Genomic DNA, 21,533 nt, shown 5'->3' with positions numbered 1-21,533 from the left:
GGTTCAACCCTCTGCAGCACAAGGCAGCCAGCCTCGGAGCCCCGCGTGGCTGGCGCCTGAGGTGCCAGAGGCGGCCACGGGGCGGCAGCCGTAAGCTCGCGCCCGCCGGGCTTCCTACCTCGGCCCCACTCCCCGTCGGCGCGCTCCCGCATACGGGCGCGCGCGCAGGCGGTGCTCCAGCCTCCGATCCCCCACGTGGCCTCGCGCCACATTCTCCGCCGCCTGGTTTCTCTGGCCCAGCTCCACTGCAGGGGTAGTGGTGGCGGAAGCCGGACCGGAACCAGGCGCCTCTTGCATCCGCTCCAGACCAGGTGCTTCCTGCCCCGCGGCCCCTCTGCCTCGAACACAGACACCAGGCAGGCTGCTGCGTCTGCTCTTCGCAGGGTAGGGGGGTTAGCAAAGTTAATGGAGCAGCGGAGCAGCGTGGGGCAGAATTCCACCTCCAGGGTGGTAGCTGTGGGACCCTGCGAACACACCAGAGTCGTAGGACTAGCAGAGTTCACCCACGTGCATAAGCACTGTACTTAACGTTTCCCGGGGTAGTAGGATGGTTATGGGATCCTGAGCCAAACCTGAATCCTGAAAGGGTGGTGTTGGCATTGGTGCTGGGTGGCAGATGAAGGCCTGTCTAAGGGCTCTTGCTATCCCCCAGATACACAGGGCAAATAATGACCTACTCAAGTAGGAGGGCACTGGAGATAAGGAAGGGCCTTGTTACTGCTGCCTAGCTGTGCCCACGGCCCCTGTGGGCTGAAAGCCAGGGACCACCAAGATGAGGCCATGTGATCCTTCAGCCTAGGGGGACATGCCATGGTAGGACTGCCTATTGCCCTGGCATCCTAGGAAGTCCCTCCCAGCTGTGGCACTTCCGTTCACCCTCTTGGGCCTGGAAAGGTGGTGTGGACAGCATGCATGGGGGTCCAGAACACCTGCCCAGGCTGGACCTCAGAGCCCTCTGTTGGAACTGCCTTCCCTCCCCACACAGTCTGGGAAGGTGGGTGGTGGGAAGGCAGGGAGGGGCCCAGTAAAAAGAGGAACCAGGCAGGGTGACGAGAAGAGAAGGAGGGGGCCCCGGGTCACGAGGCCCCCAGCAGGGCCGGAAAACGCTCTCCTCCACCCTCGCGAGCACAGACACTTGGGCAGGGGATGCTCAAAGCCAGAAGCCAGACCCAAGTGACACAGGAGGCCTCTGATTCCCTGCCTCGGTTTCCCCTCTTCGTGCATCCTGAGTGCACCTTACTGCCAGCTGTGCACTGGGCCCCCGAGGGGGGAGGGCCTCCGGTACCTAGGGTGACTGAAAGGTGAGGCCCCAAGGGTGACAGTGGAGACCGGCCCGTGGAGGCTGGGGGCGGGGCCTTGAGGCCCGCGCTCAGAGATCCCCGCCCGCTGGTTTCCTCCGGGGTCAGGCCGGCTCCTTATCAGGCGTGGCCAGGCAGCCAGGCCCTTATCTGTGCCGGCCCAGCATCCTCCGTCGCGGCCCGCCGGGGGGTGAGAGGGAGGAAACTGAGCCGCCAGGGGCGGGGAGAGGGCGGGCTGGCCTGGAGGCGCTCACTTTCCCTCGAGGGACCCACGCCCTTGCGGTGGCCCTTGGGATCCCGGGAAGAGGCGCGGCCAACGCCGCTGCCTGGTCAGGGCGGCTGGCTCCCAGCGGCCTGGACCACAGAGGCAGGACAGGAGTGGGGCTGCAGAGCCTGGCCTGAAGCCGAACTGCATCTGGCCCTGAAGGGCAGAGCCGGGACACTCACCAGGCAGCAGGACCAGCGCTGGGGTAAGAGGGGAGCCAGCCTGAAAGTGGGGGATCCCGGCCTGCCTGCATTCATTCATTTGTTCATTCATTCATTCATCAACAGGGATCCCCTAAGGGAGAGACCAGGCCAGCTTCTCCAGGGCCAAACAAGGGAAGACAAGGCTAGAGGGTCCGGGAGTCCCAGGCATTGCTGGGACATTCCAGGCCAGGGTGCAGGGAGGGATGCTGATGGAGGTAGGGGTGGGGGGATCCCAGGGTCAGAGGGAGGACTGGGGCATGGCTGTGTGTAAGGCAGTGGGGTCAGTGTTTGGGGATCCTGGGGTCAGCATTTGGGGTCATAGCATCAGCAGTAGGGCCACAGGGTTAGTAAGAGAGACATTTTCAGTGGGGGTGGGGAGTCGCTGGAGTCTGACATGTAGGTTTGACATGGAAGCAGCACGGGGGAGCCTTGGGGTCATAGCTGAGAGCCACACGGACAGCCAGGGGTAAGAGGGAGTTAGTGAAGGGCCAAGGTCCATTGTGGAAGGATTCCAAGGTTACATGATATCAGTGAGGGGGTCTCAGGAGCAGACTGAAGATTACTGGGACATCCTGGAGGGTCCCAGGATCTGGTATTGGTTCCTTGCCTTGCCCTCCCAGGCACCAGCTGAGGGGATTCTGAAAGAAGGGAAATTTGCTCAGGGTCTGGGTGACTGAGGTCCTCATGGGTCACAAATAGCTCAGAGACAGCACTGCTGAACTCAGCACTGCCCAGCTGGGTAGGCACCTCCTGCCCCTGTGTTGGACAACCCCCGATGTCCTGGCAGTTTCTGGGCCCAGCCCCCCACCTGTTTTTGCCCACTGACTGGCCATCCCCTGCACTTGCCCTCCCTCCCTCCCTCTCTCTTGTGCTAAAGGGGGCTTGTGGCATCTAATCCCCCTTCCCTCCCACAGGTGAGCACCCCCTCGGGGTCCATGTGCCCACCCCAGGCCCAGGCAGAGGTGGGCCCCACCATGACTGAGAAGCCTGAGATGGTGTGTGCCCCCAGCCCAGCACCTGAACTGCCCCCCAAGCCAGCCTCACCTGGGCCCCTGAAGGCAGAGGAGCTGGGCCACAGAGGCTCCTCACCCCCCGGGCTGCCCCCTGGCGTGCCAGTCATCAGCCTGGGTCACACTAGGCCCCCAGGGACAGCCATGGCCACCACGGAGCTCAGTGCCCTGCGGCCCCCACTGCTGCAACTGTCTGCTCTGGGAGCTGCCCCACCCCCCCTGGCCCTGCATTATCACCCTCACCCCTTTCTCAACAGGTCAGTGGGGAGCTGAGGCCTGGGGGGGAATCTGGGGCTAGGGTTTGCTCACAAGGCATTAGTGACCCACAACTCCTTACAGCCTCTACATTGGGCCAGCAGGACCTTTCAACATCTTCCCTAGTAGCCGGCTGAAGCGGAGACCAAGCCACTGTGCGCTGGAGCTGGCTGAGGGTGAGTGTGGGTCTCTGTGTGCATGGCCATCTCTACTGGGTCCCACGTCTGTTGCATACCCTTCCACAGGGGGAGGTGTTGATGGTGCACACAGACATACACAGGGCAGCCCACACGGGGGTTCAGTACTCACACAGGTTACACCCATGGCCAGTTCCACCTGACAACCCCCCAACAAGCCACAAAAAATCAGGGTAAAACATAACATGGCCCAGAAGTCACAAAATGACAGCTCCATTTGAATGCACAACCATGCAGGAAACAGCCACAGGACAATCACCATGCAAGAGAGCCACACAAAAGATAGGCATGGAACCACAACCACGCAGGAGACAGCCACACAGCCACAGCCACTTAGGACCCAGCCACACAAGAGTCAGCCACAGAACCACAGCCACATATGACACAGCCATGTGACTACAACCCCATGGCAACGCTCACACACAACCACAGCCATTTAGATGTGCCAGGAGTTGACACAACCACCTGAGACACACACAGGACCACAGTCACGACAAGAGAACCTCTCAGGCCCACCAGCACACCCAGCCACACACAGGGATGCACTCAGAATGAGAACCACAGGGACAGCTCCCCAGACTGGCAGCCGCAGGGAACATTTCCCTAGGGAATCTAGGCCGTGAATATAAAGGTGTGACAGTCAGATACAGAGGGCCCCAGGTGTCTGCAGTCTGGGCCTCTGATGGTCCTTGTTATGGAGGGTGTTGCTAACTGGCATGGTGGGGGTGGGTTCCCCTGGACAGGGAAAGCCCCAACCCATCGCCTGTGTTGAAGGCACCCTCGAGGGTGCTGGGTGCCTGTGGTGAGGGCAGGAGGGGGCGCTCCCTGGGCCTTGGTGCCAACCCTGCCCCTCCTGTCCCAAGGGCACCAGCCCCAGAAGGTGGCAAGGCGCGTGTTCACCAACAGCCGCGAGCGCTGGAGGCAGCAGAACGTGAACGGCGCCTTCGCAGAGCTCAGGAAACTGCTGCCAACGCACCCGCCCGACCGGAAGCTAAGCAAGAACGAGGTGCTCCGCCTCGCCATGAAATACATTGGCTTCCTGGTGCGGCTGCTGCGCGACCAGGCAGCTGCTCTGGCCGCAGGCCCAACCCCTCCCGGGCCCCGCAAACGGCTGGCGCACCGAGGCCCGGACGACGGCGCCTCCGACGGCAACCGCAGTGGGGCGGCCCGGCCCATCAAGACAGAACAACAAGCGGCCGTGAGCCCCGAGGTGCGGTGACCTCTGCAGCGTCGCCTCTGAGACCTGGGGCACTGGGAACTCAGGCCAGGGCCTTCGAGGAAGAGGCGGACGAGTCGCGAGCCTGGTCTGGAGAGAACTCCCCCGACGACGAGGGACTAGTGAGCACGTCCCCTACGGGGAAAATGGCCCCGGGGTCTGGAAGGGCGACCGTCACCCCCAGGGACCCTGCAGACCCTTTTATCACCCACTGCCCGCTGGAAGTGGCCTTGTCCGAGTCCCCCTCCCGGGGGCGAGGTTCGGTAACCAACATGGCAGAGCGGTCAACGGACTCAAGGGTGCCTCTTTTTTCCGGGCTGGGGTACCGAAAGAGGTGGGGAGGAGCTGGAGAGCCTTCGCCCTTCTCACTGGCGCCCCCTTCCGGAGACGGGTCCACTCCGCTCGACGGCGCCCGCGGTGCTCCTGGTGCCTGGAGAGAGCAGAATCCACGCGGCGCCCCAACCCAGCGATCTCGGCCCGATCCCGCACAGTTGCGTTAGCGAAGGCTGAGGCGGTCTTGCTTTTGTTTTTCTTTATTTCTTTATTTCACATACACATTAGCCATTCAATGGAGAAGCCGGAGAGAGTCAGGCAAAGATGGTATAACAGAAGCGCAGTGACGGGGGCGGGGCGGGGCGGAGAGGGAACAAACGGGCTGGCTGCCTACTTGCATTCCGCTAGGACACTGAAAACCCAGAAAACAAAACAGACAGTAAACTACCCTTGTTTCTTATGTATCTCAGTGCAGAGACGGGGGTGGAGGGCAGAGAGAGGGGAGACCAGGCTGAAGGAGGAGGAGCGGAGGGACGGGACGCTAAGGGGGAAGCACACCAAATCCATTAGTACTATATATAGAGATACTCGTATATACTGCGTTTCTTAGCCTAAGAAGAAACTTGTTTGACGGGACGGGCGGCCTTTGCGGTCCGCGATGCTGGTGCTGGTCGGGCGCACGGATCTCCCAGGAGGGGCCGAAGCGGGGCTGGCCCAGGCTGGCTTGCAGGGGGAGGGGCGCCCCGAGGGTGGGTGGGGGAGCAGAGGCGGGGCTGGGTTGCCCCTCGGGCTCTCGATTGGGGGACGAAAGTTCTCGTGACTTTATTGCTCCTTTATTTTCTCTCGTATGGGGGGTCCGTTCAGCACGGTCGGGGTGGGGAAGTGGTGGGTCGTCTGAGCCACCCGGCCCCTCTGGGACCCAGAGCGCGGCGTCCGCTCCGCCAGCACGGGGGTGAGAACAAGGCACTAGGTCGGCCGGCCAGCGCGGGGGCGGGTGTGTAAGGCAGTCAACGGGGCTGGTTGCAGGGCGGGGTGGGGCTGTGTGCGGGGCCGTGTGCGTGCGTGCGTGCGTGCGCGGGCCTGGGCGAATCGACCTGTCAGCGTGGCTGGTCCTGTCCTGGAGCGTCGAGTCCTCCCCGTGCTCCCCGGAGGGCGACGGCGGCAGGGACGGGAGGGGTGGCGGTGACTGGGGGAGGCGGGGGAGGAACTACCAACTTGCTGAGCGCGCTCCTTTTAATGCTGGTGAGGGTCAAGTTGGCTTCTGGCTCAAAGAAGGGCGCTTGGGGCGGAGAGGGAGGGAGGGGACTTTTATTCGTTGGCATTGACCTCTGCAGGGGAGGGGCTGGGGACGCCCCCGCCGCGCCCCGGTGCCCGGACGGGGGTGGGGCGAGGAGGGAGCGCTGAGCCCTGGGGAGGGGTCGCCCGGGGAGACCCGCGGCCAGAGCAGCCCAGCCGCCGGGCGCACGCCGCTGTCCCGTTCCGTTAAACTCAACAAAGAAGGGATATGCGTGTTCCTAACAAGTGCAGGATATTTAATTGATTCATAAACTTATGTATAATAGTTTGTGGGGTTTTTTTTTTTAACATACTTTATAATGTAAGAAGCACCAGGGTTTTTATGTTAAATTATCTTAAAAATAATTTTCTCTCGTCCTTTTCCTTTTTGATCTGGTGTTTTTTAAATGTCGAGCTGTTTTATTTTTTAACTCTAAAATATGAACGTTTCCTTCAGCCCTCCCACCGAAACCGAGAACGAACGACGAAACAAATAAAAACCCCAGATCATCCTCGTCAACGCAGGAAAACGACTTAAAAAAAAAAGTGGAGAAAAAAAAAAAAGGAAAAAACAGTCAGCTTTCGTTATTCCCGCGCAAGGCGGGACAGGCCTGGTTCTTTTAGCGTCCCCAGGGCCGCGAGGACATTACAACAAAAATAGAATTTTTAACAATCTCTTAACATACAAAGATAGGAAAACTCTCTGATGCATTGCACTTGGTTCAATGAAAAAAAAATTCATTTCCCCCATATATATTTTTTGTGGGTCTTTTTCCACTTCTAACACGTCCCCACATCTCCTGTCGCCCTTGTCGCCCCTCACCTGCCTCTCACAACGACACTTGGGAAAGGCGCGGCCCTCACTCCCCACCCGCCCGGCAGCCCCGCGGGGAGCGTTCCCGCCCCGGCCCAGCTGGCCTGCAGCTTCCGACCTCGCCCGGGCGGGCGTCCCGCTGCCCCGATTGTCTTGGAGGGAAGGGGCGCGTGCGGCCGGGCAGGGGGTCCCTTACGCTCGCCTTTCAGCTCTGACCCTGTTTAGCCAACCAAACTGAAAAATCATTGCACTTTGACCGCGCGTCACGCCCGGCCCACCCGGCCCCCACCCCCACCCCCACGCCCCCCCGGATCCCACGGGATCCCCTGTCCCCTGCTTCTCAGTCCCGGACCTCCCCGAGTGTTGCACGCGGCTGGGGGAGGGGCTTCGCTAAACTTCCAACAAAAGCCACCCTGGGGCCAGCCACCTTGCGGCTTCCAGCTTGGGGATGGGGTGCCCCTATGTCCCAGGTAAGGGCCCTTCTGCCCTCCCCAGCTGGCTCCCTCCCTTCCTCCCCTCCGAGGCCACAGCCTCAAATACTAGATTCACAATAAATAAAGCCCATAACCCACCCCTATGGTGCAATGTTGGGTTGATTGACTTTCAGAGGATCCTGACCTGTGCTTTGTGTTTTCAAACAGTTGAGAAGGGAAGAGAGAGAGAGAGGAGGCACGAGGACTGGGGACCGAAGCGAGGAGGGGAGTAAGGCACAGAAAGACAAGCCAGAGGGGTCAAGTCACACCCTGGAGGGGGCTGGGCGTGCTCTTGCTCCCCTCCCTCCCAGGAGGCTTCTGAAGACCCTCTGGTCTGGCCCCCAACCATCCCAGGGGGAGGTGGGGGCTAGGGGGAGCTACTTCCTGTGGTGTTACTAGATTGTTCCCAAGTTGCTCAAATGGAGGGGGAGATCCCAATTTCAACAGCAAAAGACCCAAACAACGAAAGCCCCACCCCCTAAATAAACAGCAAAGACATTACAGCTGAAATCCAGAGAGAAGTGGCCATGGGGCAGTGTGGTAAGGAAAGTGGGGGCAGACAGAGAAAGCTCCAAAACACTTTTGGACGACACCCAGCACCCTCCACAGGAACTGGAAGTTGGTGGGCAGGGCGCCTACCTAGCGCAGGTGGTGGCAGAGCCCAGGCGGCAGCGGCTGCCTCGGCCTCCTTGCTCGGCTCCCGGGTCCCTTTCTGCTCCACTCTCCGGCCCGGCCATTGCAGGGCTGTCTGCGCGAGGGGCAGGGGTAGGGACTGATGGGGCGGAGCGAGGGCACTGGCATGCAGGGCAGGGTGTGGGGGCAACCTGGGGCCCACCTCCCTCACTTGTGGTAGGGCAGGAGGGTGACCCTCCGGGCCTGCAGAATGAGGGAAGAGGGGGCCTGTCCTAGGCTGGGAAAGCATTGTGACTCTTTCCTATGGACTCTACAGAGGGGCCTGGGACCCTGGAAACGTCCCCGCAGCTCAGGGTTGGGTGGCTGAACACCCTCCACTCCAGAAGAGTAAAACTAGCTCCAAGGATGCCCCCTGCCCCCCAGGTCTGGGGGACATGGAGGCCACTGTCTGGCCTAGTCCAGAGCAGTTGGGGGAGAAGCCAAAGGAGAAGACTATGAGGGGGCAGACAGGGAGGGAGAGGTGGAGCCTGGAGGGAGCACCCCAGAGATCCGCCCCCCACCATCTTTATAAGCTGGGCCTTCCAGCTCCCTTAGGGAAGCTCTGCCCAAGTCTGGGTGGGGGTGGGGTGGGGTTCCCTTAGGAAGAGTGAGGGTGGAGGACAGGCCCCTTCAGAACTGTGCGGGTTGCTCTGTCTGGGGATTGTGCTCCTTCCCCACGAGGCCTGAATGGGATGGGAGGAAGGCAGTTCTGCATCCTTTCTTTCTGTCCTCTACTTGACAAGAATCCGTTTTGCATGCTTCTTTCTGCTTGGCTGCTGGTGCACAGCTCCACCGAGACCTCTTCTGAGGGCTCTCCGAGAACTGGGCTGCTTCTGGGGGCCTACAGGGGTCCCTGGGCTGGAGGAGAGAAGGGCTGAGTGGCTGACGACGTCTAATTTTTGCTTTTCAGTGGGGCGGGGCTGGGCTGGGCTGGGCTGGGCTGGGGGAGTTTTCCACGTCTCAAAATTTCTTCTCCCCCTGTTTGAGGAACCTCTTCTTTGCATTTTGTCATTTCTTTTGTCGATCTTATCAGAGGAACCAGGACTGAAAGGGGACAAAAGGAAGCAATACTGAGAACAGTGGGTGCCGGTCCCTTCTGGCTCCCACCTGGCCCTTTGACTACAGGCCTGTGCCCAAGGCCCCTGGAGGTCCCAGCTCCAGCAAAGCCAAGGACACCAACACCCCATGCAGAGGTACATCCCCATTCTGTCAGTTCTCCTATGGGAATCTTGCCCCTGCAAGGGACTCTGCCCCCTGTGCTAGCATCCAGCTGGCCTTCCTGTGGGCACCATGCCGAGCGGGTGGGACCCCTGTGGCTGGCACAGGCACAGACCTGGGGTCTGGCTATGTTTCCAATTGTTTAAGTTTTTGTGTGGATCCTGCAGGGTGGGGAGGATGCCAGGCTGGAGCTTTTGTCCCCAGAGGGGTTTTGAGAGTGGGGTGGGGGTTTCTTGCTGAGTTTTCTATCTGTTTGGATTAGAGGGAGAAATTCCTGTCTGGACACCCCAGCCAAGGTCCCACAGGCTGAAAGGCTGGGGATGGGGGGGACAGCACATGGCTTCAGTCCCAAGCAGAGCCAGGCTTGAGGGAGGGGCCCTGTAGCCCACTGTGCTTGATCCCCTACCCTTAGGACCACTAAGCCGAGGGGATGGACCTGAGGCTCCCTGGGGTGGGCACGGCTTTCCACAGGGTGCCAGCAGGGGGCGCCACCTTCCTACAAATGGGCCTTGGCAGCCACTTTTCACAAAATACACTCAGGGTAGACCCCCAGGGCTGCGCTGCTTGGCAATGCCCTCAGCCAAAGCCTCTGCCCCACCTCATGGCCAAGGGGCATGGTGGTGGGGGTCCTCCTCTATGGTCTACAGTGCCTGGGTATATGCCTGGTGATAAACTTCGGGCAAAATGGGGATCCCTGAAATGCATCTTGGGGCCTCTCCCAGGATCTAGGTCACAGACAGAGATCTGCAGGGCCCATGCAGAACTTAACTACAGAGCGTGCACTGGTCATTGACTCATTCATTCTACCCTCACTCCAACCCTACACAGAAGCCAAGTAAAAGAGGGTGGCTGACCTGCCAGGGAACTCAAATACAGGGGGCAATTCAGTCAGTGCTCCTACATGTAACATGCCCACAGGGAGGCAGGGTCTGTAGTGGCTAAGGGCCAAGGCTGCCATGTGGGGCGAGGGCCTGAGGCAGCTAGATTAGCCAACTTTTCAAACGAAGCCAAAAGTCCAGACAGAGTTCCATATGAAATTTTTCAATATTTAAAACAGTTGTTTCAGTTACACACATTATACCTGTAGGCCAGCCCTGCCCCTTAGGGTTTGGTTTGGGACCACAGGCTGTGGTCTGCTGTGAAATGGAGCATCAAATTTTAGAGTTAGAAAGGGCTTCAAAGATCATCTAGAACCTTTTGGGACAATGGAAACATTCTCTCTATTTGCACTGTCCAGTGTGGTAGCTGCTAGGTATCCATGGCTTCTAAGCACTGGAAATATGGCTAGTGTGACCAAGGGACTAAAGTTTTCTCTAGTTAGTTACCTAATATAAATTTATACAGCCACACATGGACAGTGGCTACCCCATTGGATGGTACAAATGGAGGGCATTTGGAAATGGCATTTGGGGTTACCTCAATGCCCAGGGTACTGCTGGCATTTATGGAGCAGGCAGAGATGCCACACCTCCTGCCATGTGCTGCAGAGCACACACAGAGGAGACCTGCTCTCCTGTGGTGGGCCTCCTGGGGCACCTGCCCACAGTCTAAGCCCATCAACTGACTAAGGCTGAATGGAGGCTCATGGTGGCCTGGCCTGGCCTGGCAAGGTGCAGGGGAATCCCTGGCCTGAGGCATCCCCAGAGCGGGTGGGGGAGGGCCAGGTCAGGTCAGCAGCTAGTTCCTGGGCTTCTAGTCTTGGACCAAGGAAGTGGGGGGCTGCCTGGGTGAGCCCCCCTCCCTGCAGCCTTGGCCTCAGTGTTCTCTGGGACCCCCTTCCTAAGGGGAGATGACATGGGAATGCTTAGACTACTGCCCCGGCTGTGAGCCTGCCCCTCCCCTTCCCTGTAAGGGAAAGGAGGCAGGGGCAACCAGGACAGGGAGGGCTGGCTTGGGCCCTCTGTCTTTGGCAGACCAAGTCAAGGTCCCAGGCTGGCCCCTTTGGGGTTTCCTGAGTTGCACAGTGTGGGGACAACCACCAGTGCTCAGACTGGGAGGGCCCTCAGAGACTCTGGTTCCAGGCCTGGAGTTAGGGACAAAGGCAGCTCCAACAGGGCTCCCCGGTGCCTCCTATGGGTCCCAGGAATCGGTGGGGGGTGATCTGCTGCCAAGCATGGAGTGGCTTTTTCTGCTCACCCCTCTCTGCTTCCTGAGCCAGGTCCAAAACTGATTAAAATTAAGTAAAAAGTGCTGCCCTGGGAATGACAAAATTGCTAAAATTCTCTTTTCTTCCCTCATTCTATTGTTCTTTCTCCATCTGGTGCTCCAGAGATCAGCTAAAGTCACTGGTTACTGTGGAAACCACCCCCACTATATCCCCTGTACCCGCTGCAGCCGCCTGCCTGTCCCCAGGCCCAAGGGCTCTCAGCTCGGCTTGTCCAGCTCTGGTCCCCCAGCCCCCAGAACCCAGACACACCTGCCTGCTCCCGGGGACTGGGGCTCGGGCTCCTCTCAGGAACAAGGAGGAGAAAAACTATTTCCCAAACTTGTCTCAAACTCTGACTTGGCCCCAAAGTCCAAGCAGAGTGAGCAGAGAAAGAGAGGAAGGCGGAAACAGGTTTAGTGGGGAGGGCTTGTGGCAGTGGTCCCCGAGAGTGAGTGAGTGACCACAGTCAGAGTTATGAGCAGCCGAGCCCCAGGGAGAGGCGGTGGAGCCCTGCCGCCTGGTGCCAGCCAGAACCGAGAGGGGAGGCCTGTCTGCTGTCCCTTCCTCTGGCACCCCTCCCGCCCTCCGCCAGCAGGGCTCTCTCAGCCTCCCTGGCACAGAGCAGAGGGGGCTGGCTCCAGCCCCTGCTCAGAGCCATTGTTTTTCTTCTCAACACCCCCAAGTTCAAGTTCATCTGGGTGTTACATCATGTCTGGTTGCTCCTGGAAACCAGACGGGTCAGACGTGACTCTGGGGAAAGGGGGTGGGAAGCTGAAGGGGGCTGAAGTTCTCCTCCCCTCCCTTCCTTGCCACTAGGGAGATCTGAAGTTTGAAGTTTGACGAAGTTGTTGGCTTTTTTTTTTTTTTTTGAAAGAGGGAAAGGAAAAGGGAAAAAAAACAAAACCTCAAACCACACACACAAAACTTCCATCCATCAACTTTCTCTGACTCAGGCCTCTGAGCAGAAGGAGCAGGAGCCAAGAGCGGCTGGGGGCTCTGGATCGAGGTGGATTTCCCGGGGCTGAGGAAGCCTGCAAGGCCCTGCGCTTACAGGGCAGTGTTTTTGCAAAATGTGCAAAAGAGAAAAAATACTTGCATGTTCTTTCCCAAGAAACCCCACACTATAAAAGCCACCTCTGCCCTGCCCCTGAGACAGGTCCTCTCTGTGCCCTGAGGGCTCTGGCTTCCGCTGGGCTATTCCCAGCCTCTTGGGGACAGGCTCTCAGGGAGGAGGGGGCCCACAAGTATGTCTGTGCACAGATGCCTGTGCAAAACTGGGTCCAAGGGCCTCCAGTAACAGGTCTGGGGGTGGGGTGGGCATGTTTCCTTGTGAGAACTGGGAGTGGATGAGAGCGCAACTGGGGGCTCCAGCAGCCTGGCTTCCCCTCTATCAGGGTTCATGAGGACTTGGAGGAGGGGCCCCCAGGGAGGCGATGGGCCCTGCCCTACCCTTGGTGCCAGAGTCTCTGGGCACATGGCCCACCAGGCCAGCTCTGTCTCTCCTCCACCCCTCACCCAGCCCACCCAAAGCCAGGGGAGAGGGGAGGGTGGGGGTCAAGTCTTCCAGCTGGAGTGGGAGGAGAGCAGTGAGGCAGACGTCCTCCTGAAAGGGCCTCAGGCTTCCATTTTTGCTTCCACCAGCCTGGCCCAGAATGCCTCTAGCCTTAGGTCCTTGGCCACCTTCCCCAGGGCCAGGGCTGTCAGCACTAATTATCCAATTAGCTGATTAGCCAGGGGACCTGGGGGCTGTCTGGGGAAGTAGTCTCAGCTGGGCAAGCAAAGGCCTGGGCCCTCCAGCCCTGCCCCAGCTCCTTCTCCTGGATTGGCACAAGGACCCCACCTAACAACAAGGTGCCCCGACCCCTGCCTGCCCGACCCTGTGCCCACATCCACTGGGTGGGCTAGGCCTCCTACCTGAGACTGCTGTGGGATGTTCAGAAAGTTGCCGTCCCGGGGTCCGATGCTGACAAACCGGTTGGCAGAGGAGGCGCCTGTCGTTGCGAATGCTGTGGGGAGCAGGGGAGAGAGGGAGAGACCCCGTGAGGCCGTGGGGCCTGCCTGGGCACTGCCCTTTGGGGCTTCTGGGAGAGGGAGAGACTGGGTTAGACCATGCTTCTGGGCTTTGGCTGGTGGTGGGAAGGACAGGCCAGGGGGCCCTCATCCTCTCACTGCCAGCAGCACGCACTGTCCTGTCCCTGGCACTCTGCCTCAGCCAGGCATCCTCCTTAGTGGCCCAGGGTGAGGGAGGGGCCCTAAAGGCATCAGCTGTGGTCCCCCAGACCCAGTCTGTCCCCTAACCAGGCACTTGGCAGGGCTGGGGATAGCCCTCATCCCAAAGCACCTGAAGTGGGTGCCCTTGATTCCCACTGGCCCTCTCAGTTCTGGAAAGAAGGGAGCCCAGGAGGGTGGGAGGTCTGGCCAACTGGCCCTACCCTGCCTGGGGAAGGCCATCTCAGCTGGGCCACCTCTCCACCTGGGGCAGCTAGTTGGTTGCTGCACCATTTATCACCCTGGCCAGTCCCAAGGACTCGGGCAGTTGCCTGGGGAACTTGAAGGGGCGCAATGGAGGGCTGAGGCAGATGGAACAGGGTTGGGGAGGGGCCTAGGCACTGGCTGCTAGCTCAGGTGGCAAGCAGGGGTGACGAGGCACAGGCTTGGCAGGCATTCTCCTCCTCTGATGAATGAGCCGGGTCCCATGGTCCTGTGGTCCCCAGGGCCTGAGATGGGCCAAGGGACAAGTGGAGGAGGAGGCCGGAGGGCTTAGCAGAGCCCCAGGGCCTGGATGCCCAGCTGTTCTGTGGCCTGAGGAAGAAAATGGGCCAAACACCCCTGAGCTCTTCTTGGATTGTCCTGCTGGAGTCCTATGGGGGGAATGAGCCCTACACCTCCAGTGTCCCCAAAGGGGCAAGGAGTGTTTCAGATTGCCTGAAGGCTCCCCACTCCCGACCCTGCACCAGATACATCCCAGGGACCCCACGCTTGCCAGATTCTGTCCAGAAATGCCCCCCATCCACCTGGCAGCCTGCCTCCCCTCTCCCACCCTGCCCACCTCCAATGACCATGACCATGGCTTCGTGTCTTATGGCAGATGCAGATGGGAAGATGAGATGAGAGGATGGAGAGGGGAAAGAACTCAAATCATAAGAAGGCGAGACAGAGCGCAAGACGGAGAAAAGTGGTGAGATGGTCCGCCTCTCCCCACTACTGACACGGAAGTCCTGGCCTGCGGCCTGCCAGCCCTCAGAGCGCCCAGAGCACTGCCCACCCCCTGCCCACAGACGGCACGCTGCCCACCCTCCACCTCTCCTGTCCTTCACACGTCGGGTCTACCTTGGGCCTCTCAACTCAGATTTTTCTCTTCCCTTTGACAACACTGTCATTGGTTTAAAAAAAAAGAGAGAGAGAGAGAGAGAGAGAGATGAAGTAAGCGGAGGCCCCCCTCCCTTGTCTGTCCTTGGAACATCCAACCTGGGGAAGAAATTGAGGAAAAGGAGAGGGATGGGAGGGAAAAAAAAAAAAGAGGAACAACGAGAAACCAAATGTGAGACTGAAGGCGAAGGGATAGGGGCTAGCCTGCTGCACCTTTAGAGGCCCCAGGGCCCCCGGAATGGAGGTGAGGGGGGCAAGGCCAAAAGGGGATGGTGGTGGCATCGCCTAGTGGTCACAGTTGATTTTCTTGGTGTAGCGGGGCACGACAAAACAAAAAAATCAAAAAAACGAAAAATGAAAAAAACAGCAATCAGGCATGAAGATGGCATGGCTGCGCCTCCCCACCCCCTCCCACCCCGGCCAGCAGCCCTGGCCTGCATGTCCCACTGCGCTCCCCCTCCCGCCCCCCAGAGGGGCCTGCCCCAGCTTGGAGCAGCGGGCCGGCAGGGGGGCTGGTGGGGTGCTGGCTGGTGCAGTGGAGGCCTGGGAGGCTGTGGCTGGGGGGGCTCAGATCTGCTCTTGTCCAGGGCGGGAGGTTCCGTGGCACTCTGGGTTGGGGGCTTTGGCAGCGGGCAGGGGAGGGAACTTTTCTGTTTTCCAGTGGAGACTGTTTGGACGGGCCAGGGCGCTGGGCGTTGTGGTTTCGGTTTCATCGTCCACTTACAAGGTGATGGAGGAGTCAAGGCGGCGCCGTCTGGGGCAGTGCTGGTGGATTTGGAATCAGGCATAGGAAGGGGCACAGGTCTGGCCACTGGAGGCGGCGGCGGTAGCAAAAATGACCCCGGGACTTTGCCCTGGCCGCTACCGTTGGGCTGCGAACAACATAAATAGAGTGACGCATGAAGGCACATCACACACAGACACATGCTCCCCTGCGCGGCCGCGCCAGCTCGCTCCTGAGAGCGGGCGCTCCCGGTGCAAGATGCGGGATGGGATCCTCTCCTCCGGCCATGGAGAGGGGGAGGGTGTGAGGCCTCTATTTGGTCTCTCGGGTGTTTCTCTCTCTCTCTCTCTTTTTTTTTTTTTTTTTTTTTTGGTGTGTGTGGTTCTCTTTTGAAGTTGTGGGAGGGAGGGAGGGGGTGTCCGGCGGGTGGTTTGTCATATCCTAGGGAACATGTTTTAGGTACCAAAACATGCCATTCAGCCGTACAAGCAGCTGCACCCAGAATGCTCACGCTCTTGAAAACCTTCTCCCATGACAGGAAAGGTACATCAGCTCGCCCCCCCCACTGTCCCGAAAAACACACACGTGCCCCGCTCTGGGGTGGGGCTGGTGTACCCAACTGAGGACGGCAGGCCAGCCAGCATCCTTGCCACATCATGGCCTCAGGGGAACACCAATTGCAGGGGAAGGGGCTGGCCCTTGGCTCCCGCAGCCTGAGAATGGTGGGACGCTATTTGCTACAGAACCAACTGGGAGGAAAATCCATTGCTGCCAGCTCCAGATCCCTCGAGGTTCTTCCAGCAGACTTCCCTGTACAACGCCCTTGGAAGCCTGGTCGCCAGATCGATTCCTCATCCTTTATTCCCTCTTGTGCCTCAAACTCAAGTCTCCTTCTCCAGGCCCTGTGCATGGTCTTGCATGTGCCAACCTTTGGGTTTCAGGGGACGTAGGTACCACAGAGAAGGCTGGAGGCCCCTGGCTTCTTGCAGGCACAGCTTCCCTGGAGAGACCGCCCTGGAGCTCTGAGCAGGGCCCTCCATGACCTCCTGCAGTCCAGGTGTGGGGGGCTGGGACAGAGTACTTTGTCCTAAACTGGCCCCTCTCCTGTGGGACAAAGTTCTGCCCTCCAGCCACCCAGGTGTGAGACCCTGGGAGGTTCCTGTGCTCCTCCTGTTGGTAGGTGAACCCTGTAGAGCCCACTCCCTTGATGTCTCCAGGCAGCCCCTCTTTCTACTTTCACTGGTCCTGCCTGGGCCATGACAGTGAGACTCCTAAGGGGTCTCCCCTGTGTGGACAGTGAGCTCACGGGCTCAGCGCCTTGGTGCCCTGCTCTGCACCAAGCACTTTTCTCATGTGTCCAACACTCCAACCATGCTGTAGGGCAGCAATTTTCTCTTGGGGGAGATTCTTCCCCCCAGGGGGCAATGACAATGTCTGAAGACATTTTAATTTTCACACTTTGGGGGTTGCTACTGGCATCTTGAGGATGGAGGCCAGGGGAAGCCGTTCAACACTCTACAATGAGCATGGTGGCCCCAGTCCAAAGGCCTATCGGTCCAAATATTAATAGTGCCATGGCTGGGAAACACTGCTGCAAAGAAAGCTGTTTTCCCCTTTTCACAATTGGGGAAACTGAGGCTCTGTGCAGTTAAATGATTCATCCAAAGTCACCCAGTTGGAACTGGCAATGCCTGAAATTCACAGAGATGCTTGTCTGACACCTGAGATCCTATGGATTCTTTTCAGCAGCTTCATCAACTCTTCCCCCACATCCAAAGGATCTCAGTCTTCTTTCATCCCTGAAACCTTCCACAACTCTGACTGCATCTGACATAAAATATAACTTTCCCAGTCGGGCATTTAGGCCTCCATGTTGGAGCCTGGGGTGGGGAGGGTCTCCCACTACTCATGCCCCTATACTCCCTCCCACCAAGTACTTTCTATTGCAAACTGACTGACGTTTCTAGAACCTGGTCTAAGCAGGCAGGGCTGTGCCCTTGCTTGCTGCAGAACCCTCTGTGCCAGAACACCTTTTGCCACACCCTTCAAGGCTTGCTCAGAAAACACTGTCCCCAATGTAGGGACCAGCCAGATTCCCTGAACCACCATCCATCTCTCTCTGAACTGTTTTTCCAAGAATGCTCTTGACCTCCACTGGAGCCTCTGAGGTAGACTACCTCCCAGGCTCCCCAACAAGCCCACAGAACTTCACCACTGTATGGCCCAAGCATGTAGCACTAAAGTCCCACTGACTTGAGTTGAGTGGACTAGTCCATCCTGCACCATTTTAAAACAACAGAGCTCCCTGACTGACATGTGCAGGCCTCGCCCTCTTGAACACTGGCTGTTCTGCCCATCATCCTTCCCTCTAATGACCAGCACCCATGTCGGACATTGTCTTTCCAAATGGTTCCCTTTACTTTGTCTTCCCTGCCCTGACAAAAGAGACCCCTGACAAAAGCAAGCAATGGCTTCTGATCCCTATATGTCCTGAGCTGTAGACCTTGTGTGCCAGATGTCATTTCAGTAATGGACATTTCCGTTCCAAGCAACAGAATGGAACTCCAGAGGGCTCTGCAGGTATAATGCTGAGATACAAATGGCAACTGCCTTCCCTCACTCCCACAGCCTCTCTGATCCCTATTTTGTTCTTCCATCAGGGCAGGAAATGGAAGGATCCCAATAGATTCTGGCCTCACTTGTTCTTGCAGGCCATCCTGAGCTTAGGCTCCTGGGGGGCTGGGACATAGGGGCTTTCCAGGCAGCCCTTGCTCCCACAGGGTTGCTTCTGCTTCCTTCTAGTTCTTGGATCCTGTCTCCCCCAGGAGCATCTAAATCCCTAATCCCACCTGATAAACCTAATCCCAGCCTGATATGGCCAGACGTCGAAACCCACTGATTTACAACATTCAGTTCCTTGGAAGCAACTTCCAACCCAGCTAGGATGTCTCAGCTCTGGTTGAGGTACAAGTTTAGGTTTTAAAAATCTCAAGGCCTCATGGCTTTGCGATGCCTTAAAACCTTGTGAGTTAAGAGCTAGAAGGAACCTAGAGGCTGGGATAGCCCCTAGCTTTCATCTGACAGGTGAAGATGTAGGCCTGGCTGTTCTGGTTGAAGCTGAGCTAGAACCAGGCTTCCCGCCTCCCAGAGTCACACTTGCCCACGGCGCCCATGACTGCTCCAGCATGTTTGCTTGGTGGTCTCTTCTCTCTGCCAGAAATAAAAGCTAGCCAGGCATCCTTGTTCTGTGCTTTACATCTCCTCCGCTGAGTGGTGTCCATCTGGCCTTGGCCTTTACTGATTTGGTTCTTCCCCATCAGGCCCCTTGCGCTGAGGTCTGAGGAAGAACCATAAGGTTGCCTGGGAACCTTTCTGCAAATTGTTCATAAAATTTTTGTCTGCATGTGTTTTTCTGTAAAGATGCTCTGCAACTTCAGATTCTCAAGGAGGTTAGGGATTTACTTCTCTAGGCTCTAGATCAGTGGTTCTCAAAGTGGGTCCGCTGACCAGAAGGAGCAGCAACCATGTGGGAACTTGGGGAGGAATGCAGATTCTCAGCCCCATCCCAGACCTGCTGAATCAGAATGAGGTGAGGCCCAGCCACGTCTGTGTTAGTGAGGCCTCCAGGTGACTCTCGGGTGTGCTAGGACTGAGAACTGCTCTGGACGTGGCCCCGGAACAAGCATAACCTGGTATCGCTACTCCCTGCCTCCAGGTCAGCTGCAGAGCTGGGGCTTCTGGCTCTCTCTTCCTCCAAAGCTCCTCTGTCTCCAGCCTCCTTTCAGAAACTAAGCCTCATTAAGCATGCTTACTGTAGACACCCTCCCCCTTTTGGGCACAATGGGCCACAAGAGGAAATCCAGCTGGGCTGTCCTCTCTGTTTAGCCAGAGTGGCTGTTTATCCCACTGTCTGTGGTGGGGTAAGGAGCTAGAAGGACCCTAGAGGCTGGGATAGCCCCTCGCTTTCATCTGACAGGTGAAGGTGTCTGCAGTATTTTGTCTGTGGTCTACTGTGAGTAAGCACCTGCCTCAAGAAGAAAACTGTGTAGCCCAAAGTGAGTCCTTAATCTTGAATGGTCAAGGGAGAGGTTCAGGATCTAGCCATCAGGATGCTCAGGGATAGATTAACCCATACTCTTGAGGGTCCTATGGGTTAAGTTTGACTCTTTGGTCTAAACTGGTCTCCCCAGTCAGTCTCATTTTGATTATAAATCCCAACCACCTCTGCAGGTGAGAAGGAGGCAAGGCAGGACTCCTGACCTCTTTAATCTATATTCCAGACCCCAGGCCCCTTGGGGGCTGGCACAGAGGCTGGCAGATCCTGTAGCCTCTGCCAGTTCTCTGAAGTAAGTACAGTAGCTGTTGGGGGTCATGTTCACTTTTCCCTTCATGTCCCTGGAAGTAGACAGAGTTTGTCTAGAGAGGCGGGCAAGGCTCTGAGCGTGCTAAGGAGCTGCAGAGCCAGCAAGAGAAACCCTCACGGGGCAAAGGGAAAAAGGAAATGAGGACAGCAGAAGGAAGGAGAGCAGGAGAGAGGGAAGAGGACAGGCTTCTGTTTTGGACAGCGAGAGCAAAAAACCTGCATGGCAGCCCTGTCCCACATCAATACGCCAGCATTTAGCAAATGCCTGCTCTGTGCAGGGTGCCCTCGGCAGCACTAGACTAAATAGCTGAGGGCCAGCCACTGCTCTACTTGGGCTGCCTCTGCCATGGGCTTCTGATAGCCCTGCCCCAGCATGGCCTTTGAGCATACTCCCCTCCTGACCTCTCACAGCAACCTCCAGGCTGGAGTGGCTCAGGAGAGAGGGGCTCGGCCTTCTGATACAGCAGCATGCTGCTGGGACTCCAGAATTTTCCGAGAGGTCTAGACAACATTGTGTTCCAATCCAGAGTGGCCTCCCAAGGACTTAGTGAAGACCACTTTCCCACTGAAGAGTCACCTCTGGCCCATCCCTCTGTCTGGGATAATTCCTTTGCTGAGTGGCCCCACGTGTCTGCTCATTAGTGACCAGGCCCTGAGGCTTGCTGATGGAGAAGGGCAGCAGGCTGCAGAGCTGCACAGAGAGCCAGTCTCTCTCCCAAACTGAGGAGCAAAAGTGCTTTACTCCAAAGCCATAACTGACCTGAGAACACCTTAAGAGTCCTGCCAACAGGAGTCTCTGTGCTAGCCCCTGTGGAAAGGGGCCTTCCCTCTGTCCAGACTTCTCACCTGGGATGATGACGCACCCCAAGGTGCACTGAAGTCCAGAGATATATTCTTGATCATCACGACTGCAGAGGTGCCACTGGCCTCAGTGGGTAGGGGCAAGGCATGCTGCTTGACACCCCACAGTACACAGGATGTCCCCAGACAACAGAGAATGAATAGCCCCAAATGTCAGTTGTGCCAAGGTTGGGAAACTTTGTTGGTCTAGGACCTAACAAATCCTTGTGGCCCTGAGGTTTAAGAAGGGTGTTAGGAAATGAAGGGCCCAGGCCTGGGACTGGACAGATCATGTGTCCACTCCTACTGGGGGAACAGAGACTGCAGGGAGGCCAAGGAGCCCGAGCAAAGACAGCTTCTGTCCCCCCTTCTCTGGACTGTGACAGGACCCCAAGTGATACAGAGACCCCTACCCCCAGACCCAGAAGATTGAGGAGTTCGGCACTACTGGCTCTCTGCTGCTCCAGGCCTAGGTGAGTTTCTAGCTTTTGGGCTCTCTCCCCATGAGCCCTCCAGACAGACAGACGCAGAGATGAGCTGTAGTGGGGCTCCTTGGGGCTCCCTGGACTCACCTGTCCGGTGGCCTGGCCGGAGCCGTCCGAGCACACAAACTGCACAAACTCCTTCAGCGAGTCCTGCCCGTGGTGGTGGTGGTAGCGGATGGTCGGGTGCGTGAAGTACGGGCTTGACTGCTGGATGATGGATGTGGAGGGGAAATGCAGTGCTGACGCGGTGGCCCGAGGGCTCCCTGCATGCATGTGGGCAGGAAGAGAAGGGCGTCAGGGCCTAGGGGGCAGGGGACGGACAGAAGATGAGGGCAGCTGCTGGTCAGAGCACGGAGGGTCCAGAGGCAAAGGGAGAATGAGGCAAGGGCTGGACTCAAGGGAAAAGAGTGAGGCACTGGCCTCTGGCACTACAAATC

General features: G+C 58.1%; 2 protein-coding genes across 14 annotated transcripts in view; one reads left to right on the top strand and one right to left on the bottom strand.

Moving 5' to 3' along the window:
* The first annotated feature begins 1,631 nt into the window (after nucleotides 1-1,631).
* Nucleotides 1,632-4,736, top strand: LYL1 (LYL1 basic helix-loop-helix family member). The gene is made up of 4 exons (XM_017664576.3): nucleotides 1,632-1,768; nucleotides 2,681-3,033; nucleotides 3,116-3,207; nucleotides 4,092-4,736. The coding sequence occupies exons 2-4, from the start codon at nucleotides 2,702-2,704 to the stop codon at nucleotides 4,445-4,447; spliced, it is 780 nt and encodes a 259-aa protein (XP_017520065.2). The 5' UTR covers nucleotides 1,632-1,768; nucleotides 2,681-2,701; the 3' UTR covers nucleotides 4,448-4,736.
* Nucleotides 4,737-4,961: 225 nt separating this feature from the next.
* The window catches only part of NFIX (nuclear factor I X), a 94,554-nt gene continuing 77,982 nt past the window's right edge, over nucleotides 4,962-21,533 (bottom strand). For 6 of the 13 annotated variants that reach the window (XM_037022547.2, XM_037022548.2, XM_037022544.2 and 3 more), the window contains 4 exons: nucleotides 21,184-21,359; nucleotides 15,409-15,556; nucleotides 13,230-13,321; nucleotides 4,962-8,809 (listed from right to left, as the gene is read on the bottom strand). In XM_037022547.2, coding sequence (XP_036878442.1) covers nucleotides 8,582-8,809; nucleotides 13,230-13,321; nucleotides 15,409-15,556; nucleotides 21,184-21,359 — 644 coding nt within the window. In that variant the 3' untranslated portion in view covers nucleotides 4,962-8,581. Of the gene's footprint in view, nucleotides 8,810-8,862; nucleotides 8,996-13,229; nucleotides 13,322-15,408; nucleotides 15,557-21,183; nucleotides 21,360-21,533 lie in introns of those variants that run through there. The other 7 variants (XM_017664532.3, XM_037022549.2, XM_017664535.3 and 4 more) reach the window with 5 other exon arrangements.

Source organism: Manis javanica, chromosome 13 (genome assembly GCF_040802235.1).
Source record: "Manis javanica isolate MJ-LG chromosome 13, MJ_LKY, whole genome shotgun sequence".
In the NCBI taxonomy this organism is placed as follows: domain Eukaryota; kingdom Metazoa; phylum Chordata; class Mammalia; order Pholidota; family Manidae; genus Manis; species Manis javanica.
This window is presented reverse-complemented; position numbering and strand designations above follow the sequence as displayed.

Bases quoted from the DNA above. Each gene is read 5' to 3' on its own strand.
- LYL1 (XM_017664576.3), top strand. From the start codon at position 2,702: ATGTGCCCACCCCAGGCCCAGGCAGAGGTGGGCCCCACCATGACTGAG. The intron at 3,034-3,115 runs GTCAGTGGGGAG...AACTCCTTACAG, and splicing joins CCTCACCCCTTTCTCAACAG to CCTCTACATTGGGCCAGCAG. The intron at 3,208-4,091 runs GTGAGTGTGGGT...TCCTGTCCCAAG, and splicing joins TGCGCTGGAGCTGGCTGAGG to GGCACCAGCCCCAGAAGGTG.